Genomic DNA, 5,797 nt, shown 5'->3' on the forward strand with positions numbered 1-5,797 from the left:
TGTATCATTTGCTTGCTAATGCTTGCTTGAGAATGACAACAAGTGCGCTGTAAAGCGTATCTCTTATCGCACCTGTGTAACAATGCTTAAATCAAGGGTACCCACGGTGCCCCTGATGCCCATTTTGCACGTCCGACACGCACGGTGATGAAGTTTGGTGCGATTTTTATCAGAAAGAGCCACTTGATGATAAGTTTGGCGTCACCAGAACGACACAAACACACGCACACACACACACACACAAACAATCACACGATGCTAAGGGAAGGTGAAATAAGCGCGCATGGCCCGCCACAATTGCGCACAAATCGGACCCAGTTTATGGACCTTCCCTCCGCGTCCCAAGCAAAAGCAACAAAAATTTGGAATGAATGAAACAACAAAAACTGCGTCCACACACACACACGCACACGCTGCTAGTTAATGTTTATGGTGGAGGCCGATTGGCAGCGGCCGCCCCCTTTGCTGGCTTGGGCTGGAGGTTGGTGGGGAGGTAGGATTCCAGCGCTTTGGGCTGCACCGGCGGCCGTATTTGCCGTTCACCTTCGCCGAGGGCAACACCGCAACGGATATGCCGGGCGCGGCAACTTCAAGGTAGGTCAAAGGGATCCAGTTTTTTGTTGTTGTTGTTGTCGTTGTCGTTGTTGTTGTCGGTGTCGTTGTTGCTGTGTTTTGTTTACAAGAAAGACCTTAAGAACACTCCAACCCGGTGCTAGCGTGTGGAAGAGGTCAAGTGTCCCTTCCCCCCAAGTATCAGCTAAATGCTGAGTGGTGGTCGCGTAGAAAAGAAACCTGCTACTGCGAATAAACCAGCTATTTCCAGCCCTACGCGCCCCCCCCCCCCGGGCGGCATAAGTCAGATGACACCGGGCCAGGGAGCGTCCAGGGAGGGAAAAGAGGAGAGGGCGTCAGGTCTGCTTGGCCAGTCAATTATCACGGCTCTGCGTGATCGGCCGTTCGAGCCTCATTAGATCACCCGCGTGTGTCGCCATCTTTGTTGTTGCTGTGGCTTGCTGTCGTGGGTGGGAGGGAGGGAGGAAGGGAAGGAGCGAAATGGCGTCTTCGCCGCCGGCTAGCTTCCGGACGGTTCGCACCGAGACGGGGCACAGTCGATCGCTTTCCGAGCTGGACGTCGGAGCTCGGAGAAACGTCGAGAAGTGTGTAAATAGGCGTCCCCAAAATCAAGGCCCGCCCCCCCCCCCTCCCCCCCTCTCATCCGGTTCCGTCCCCGCAAGCGTCATGCTAGTGCCGGAACTTCGGTGTGTATCAACGCTCGAACCAAAACAGTGTCTCTGTGTGTGTGTGTGTGTGTGTTATAATATATTGTCTAACTCTATCCCTCTCTCTTTCTCTCTCTCTCTCTCTCTCTCTCTCTCTCTCTCTCTCTCTCTCTCGCTCCCTAGTGTCCATCCACCGCCGGATGAGCGGGAGCCGGCGGCAGCTCGCGGCTCCGCTCGCGATAACTCCGCGGCGAGCTCGGCCCGACCGTCACCTCACCAGAGCCGGCGCGGCACGCTCGACAGCGTGGAGCTGGTCGAGCGGTACCATTTTGCGAAGAACCCAAACAGGAGCGGTTCCCATTCGCCCAGCCTGTACGAGTCGAGGCGGCGCCTGTCGAGCTTCGGCGCCCAGAAGCGCGCCTTTCTCGAGCTGATACGCAAGCAGGGCAGCCGGCTGTCGCTCGCCCGCAAGTTCTCGGAGGTGTCGAACAAGACGGACGAGCTGAGCCGCGAGCATCGGAAGCAGCAGCGGGACAGCATCCTTGCGAGGTAAGAATGGAAGAGGTTACTGAGGTGCTCTAGCCCACGAACCGAGGCCCCCAAACCAGAGCTGAGGGCTCAGCTTAGCTCTGTTGAGTGAGTTGAAGCAAAGAGAAAGAGCGCTAAAGAGGGATTTGAGTATATAACTCACTCTTTTCAGTGAGTAAGCTACTCTGCTCTTTTCAGAGAGTTGAATCGGAGTGGAAAGTGCTCACAGCAATTTGAGTATTTAACTCACTTTTTATCGATTCCACTCACTCACTCACTCTCTGTGCCAACTAACCCACTCTTTGAAGATTCGTCTTCGAAAGAGAATGATCAACTTGACTCCTTTTACTGCTCTTCTACGAAACAACTAACTCACACTCTCAGCCAACTCACTTTTGGGATGCAACTCACTCACTCGTTTGCGATTCTACTCGAATAAAATGAGTGGGAATACAATCCCAAAAGCCATCACAACACCTCTTCTTGCTGAGTTCAGTCCATCCACTCGCTTGAACGCTTTAACTCATCCGCTCACTTGCCCGGGCCACGCTAAGCGAAACGTTCTCTCCTTCCGGCAGGAACCAGCTCGGGCTGGCCCTGTCCGCCCTGTACGCGAAGCTGCTGATAGTGATGGGCATCACGCTCCCGCTGACCGAGCTGGTGGCGCGCGAAGCACCGCCAAACTTCCACCAGCCCTTCTACCTCTACCTGTACGGGGTGTCGATCCTGTTCTGCAGCTTTCTGTTCGTGGCGCGCTGGCGCCGCGCCGCCCAGCTAGAGTTCCTGTCCCAGTGTCCAGGTGAGGTGGCCCGGCGTGTTCCGCACCTTTCGCATGAGGTGTCTAATACCAACCACTCCGCTCTGTGTATCCGCTACAGCAGGTGCGGACCGGTCTGGATCAGGCGGGCCGGCCCGGCCGGCCCCAACACCGCACAGTGGCTCGTTCTACCTGCGCATCGGTGCGATTGCGTTCGGCATCGGCAGCCTGGTCTACTCTGCCCTAGATTTTGGCCAGTACTTCGAGCTCGATGGTAAGTGTAGTCAGGGGCTGTGTGTATGTGTGTGAGTGCGAGGAGGAGGAGGAGGAGGAGGGGGGAAGAATTTAAAACCGATTTCACGGTTGGATGAAGCCTGCGGCGTATCATTATCGATCGAATATGATGCTGCTGTATGAAGGGGGTCGCTTACAGTTGCTTGTCGTACTTGTCTTTTCACCACCTCCAACGCCGCGCCACCATCAACACACCGAACCAATCAAAACCCCGTGCGGCGTCCACCCCCTCCCGGCAGCGGACGATGGGTGTCGCAATTTCCTGGTCGCCCTGCTGCCCGCCGCCCGGATGCTGCTGTGCGTGGTCCAGATGCAGTTCATCATCGTGAGCGGGCAGGACTACGGGCTCGCCCGGCACGCGTTCGTCTCCCGCTTCGGTCTGATGCACATGCTGGCGACGAACGTGTGCGAGTGGCTGTACGTGCTGGTCGAGGAGGCGAAGCATGAAATCGTGCCCATCGACCACAGCCTGCAGCCAAACCGGACCGACCACCGGCACCACCACCAGGATGACCCAGGTACGTACCTGATGAGCCTTTACTCACACACACACACACACACACACACACGCACATGTAGAGAGGGTGACAACTTCAATTTCCCATCCTGTATGGAAATTTAAAACAAAAACCGCACCCACCCCGCTCCCCCTTCATTTCGTGTCCTTTTACCCTTCCCCGTCCCTTCCTCCCCCACACCCTCAAAAGTGTGTGTGTGTGTGTGTGTGTGTGTGGGCAATAATGCAAAGCGGGAAGGCGTATCCTTCGTGTTCTGTTCGAGATTGATGACAGTCATGTTTTTGCCTCTCTCTCCCCCTCACCATCATTGCCCACCCTCCCCCCCCCCCCCTTTGACCACCCGTTGCACGGTCAGCACAACATCGATTGGGCTGGGCCGCAGGATCAAAGGAACCGTGCCGCAGCACGCACATCATGAGCACGCTCGTCCACAATGCCGCCCCGTTCCTCTTCCCCTGCACCATCGAGTACTCGCTGATCTGTGCGCTGACGCTGTACGAGCTGTGGCGCGCGCTGAACCGCACGCTGACGGCGACGGCGGCCGGTCCGCGCAAACCGTCCACCAGCGCGCCCGACCGCCGCACGGTGACCGGGCGGCCCGCCAACCGCCTCTCGATCGACTGCTCGAGCGCCCAGCGCGGCCTGTTCGGCGGCATCGTCACGCTCGTGCTCACGCTGATCGTGCTGATCATGTACTTCGTGCTGCGCCGGGAGCAGCATCTGCGGCACGCCGCCACGCTCGAGATCGTCGCGTACGAGATCGCGCTCTACTCGGTGACGCTCGGCGCGGTCGTCGCGGCGATGCTGCGGATGCGCGATCTGCGCGTCCTGGCGCAGCGGGGCAGCCAGCGGACGATGCCGCTCGACTGCCACCTGCTGCTGGTGACGCAGACCGGCATCTACATCTACGGCGTGTTTTCCATCATCGGCACGTACCACACGCACGGGCAGCTGCTGCACTGGGCGGTGCTGTCGGAGGTGCTGGCGCTGGCGCAAACCTCGCTCCAGACGCTGTTCGTGCTGAGCAGCTGGTGGCGCCGGTGCAAGGGCGCCCGCCAGAACCGCACCAAGCCGGGGCGGGAGATCGTGACCTTCCTGCTGGTGGCCAACCTGGCCGCCTGGATGGTCAACTCGCTGGTGAAGAGCAACGCCAGCTTCCGGCCGCTCGTGATGGGCTTTTACGGGGCGGGCGCGTGGGCCATCATCGCGCACATCTCGATGCCGCTCGCCATCTTTTACCGGTTCCACTCGACCATCTGTCTGTTCGAGATCTGGAAGAACAGCTACAAGGCCAGGTACACGGAGGGCTGATCGCTTAGGCCAGCGAGCCCGCCACCAATCAAATCACACCTCACCGTAGTGTAAACGAATAACGGGCAAGCAGTGCTACGCATATCTGACTAATAGTGCAATAAACGTGAGCCATACTACAAACTTTAAATTACTCTACATTACCCCCCCCCCCTCCCCCCTTTCCCCAAGCAAAGGGGGAAGTAAATCCCCGAAACAACTACTAGAAGAAAAAAAATCAATCCGCTCGCGCGGCCATCAATCAAATCGCGGGACGGCGCGTAATTGCTGGGCTGGGTAGAGCCGAACCCTGCGCGACGGCAAAATAAATGTCAAATCACAGCCCGAACATGGTAATCTCGGGCTTAAATGGTGTGGAGTGTATCGATAACTTCGGCCGGAGCCGCCACCCGCCCCCGGTGCGCCTCCGCTTCCCTGCGCACGCGAGCTACGCGAGAGGTCAACGCAGCGCCGGGTGCCAGGGGTCGGCAAAGTGTTGTTGATGTGCCCAAAAAAAAAAAAAAAAAAAAAAAAAGATATTGGAAATTAGGGCAATTTGAAATGCATCACAGTGTACGAACGGTGTCTTCAGGAGAACGAATAAAATTGTTTACACAGTAAATGCAGACATGGGGCAGGAACTATGGAACTACTCTGCATGGGTCCGTCTGCTTCTAAACCATAATTTACGGTGGTTGTTTCTTCCCCCCAAAGCATCGCAAAATCCAGACAGACTTTGGTTGCGTGTTCGTTTGTATTAAATGATGATACATTTCGCTTTTTTTCTTTTACCAAACCAGCTAACTATAACGGAACCAGTGGTCCGAGTCAGTCTTGAAGCAGTGTTAAAGAATTAAATGTCAAAAAAGCATTCTCGCTAGCTCGTTGTACGAACTTAGTTTGTTAGATCAATTATACGTCTAGATCAGGAATCATATTGTTTGTAATTAATTAGTTTTAAATGTTCGCTATTAAGTATTGATGCCTGAATGACAATAGATAAAATAAATAGAATTCAGTAAAATAAATAAATCAATGTCACACGAATATCGAACGTTTCTAACCAACCACCTTTAACAACTAAATACTGGCTTGAAAATCGGAATTGGACATGGTTGTTTTAGATGACGTTTTCATTTCAAAGTGAACAGAAGTATTTGAGTATATTGCTGATGTTTAATAAAATCTCC

At 55.2% G+C, this 5,797-nt stretch overlaps 1 protein-coding gene across 3 annotated transcripts; it reads left to right on the forward strand.

The window, feature by feature from the left end:
• Window positions 1-219: 219 nt before the first annotated feature.
• On the forward strand, window positions 220-4,758 carry LOC120957064 (proton channel OtopLc-like). Of its 3 annotated transcripts, none has more exons than XM_040379012.2 (6): window positions 220-594; window positions 1,404-1,769; window positions 2,327-2,547; window positions 2,627-2,779; window positions 3,039-3,317; window positions 3,673-4,758. In XM_040379012.2, the coding sequence occupies exons 1-6, from the start codon at window positions 572-574 to the stop codon at window positions 4,626-4,628; spliced, it is 1,998 nt and encodes a 665-aa protein (XP_040234946.2). In that variant the 5' UTR covers window positions 220-571; the 3' UTR covers window positions 4,629-4,758. The 3 variants fall into 3 exon arrangements, with proteins under 3 accessions (XP_040234946.2, XP_040234955.2, XP_049461960.1); XM_040379021.2 differs by lacking the exon at window positions 220-594 and adding an exon at window positions 1,034-1,259; XM_049606003.1 differs by lacking the exon at window positions 220-594 and adding an exon at window positions 1,034-1,259 and having other exon boundaries at window positions 2,630-2,779.
• The last annotated feature ends 1,039 nt before the right edge of the window (window positions 4,759-5,797 follow it).

Source organism: Anopheles coluzzii, chromosome X (genome assembly GCF_943734685.1).
Source record: "Anopheles coluzzii chromosome X, AcolN3, whole genome shotgun sequence".
NCBI lineage: Eukaryota > Metazoa > Arthropoda > Insecta > Diptera > Culicidae > Anopheles > Anopheles coluzzii.

Coding starts and splice junctions, on each gene's coding strand:
- LOC120957064 (XM_040379021.2), top strand. CDS start 1,054: ATGGCGTCTTCGCCGCCGGCTAGCTTCCGGACGGTTCGCACCGAGACG. Junction 2,780..3,038: donor CCAGTACTTCGAGCTCGATG/GTAAGTGTAGTC, acceptor CCCTCCCGGCAG/CGGACGATGGGTGTCGCAAT. Junction 3,318..3,672: donor CCACCACCAGGATGACCCAG/GTACGTACCTGA, acceptor TTGCACGGTCAG/CACAACATCGATTGGGCTGG.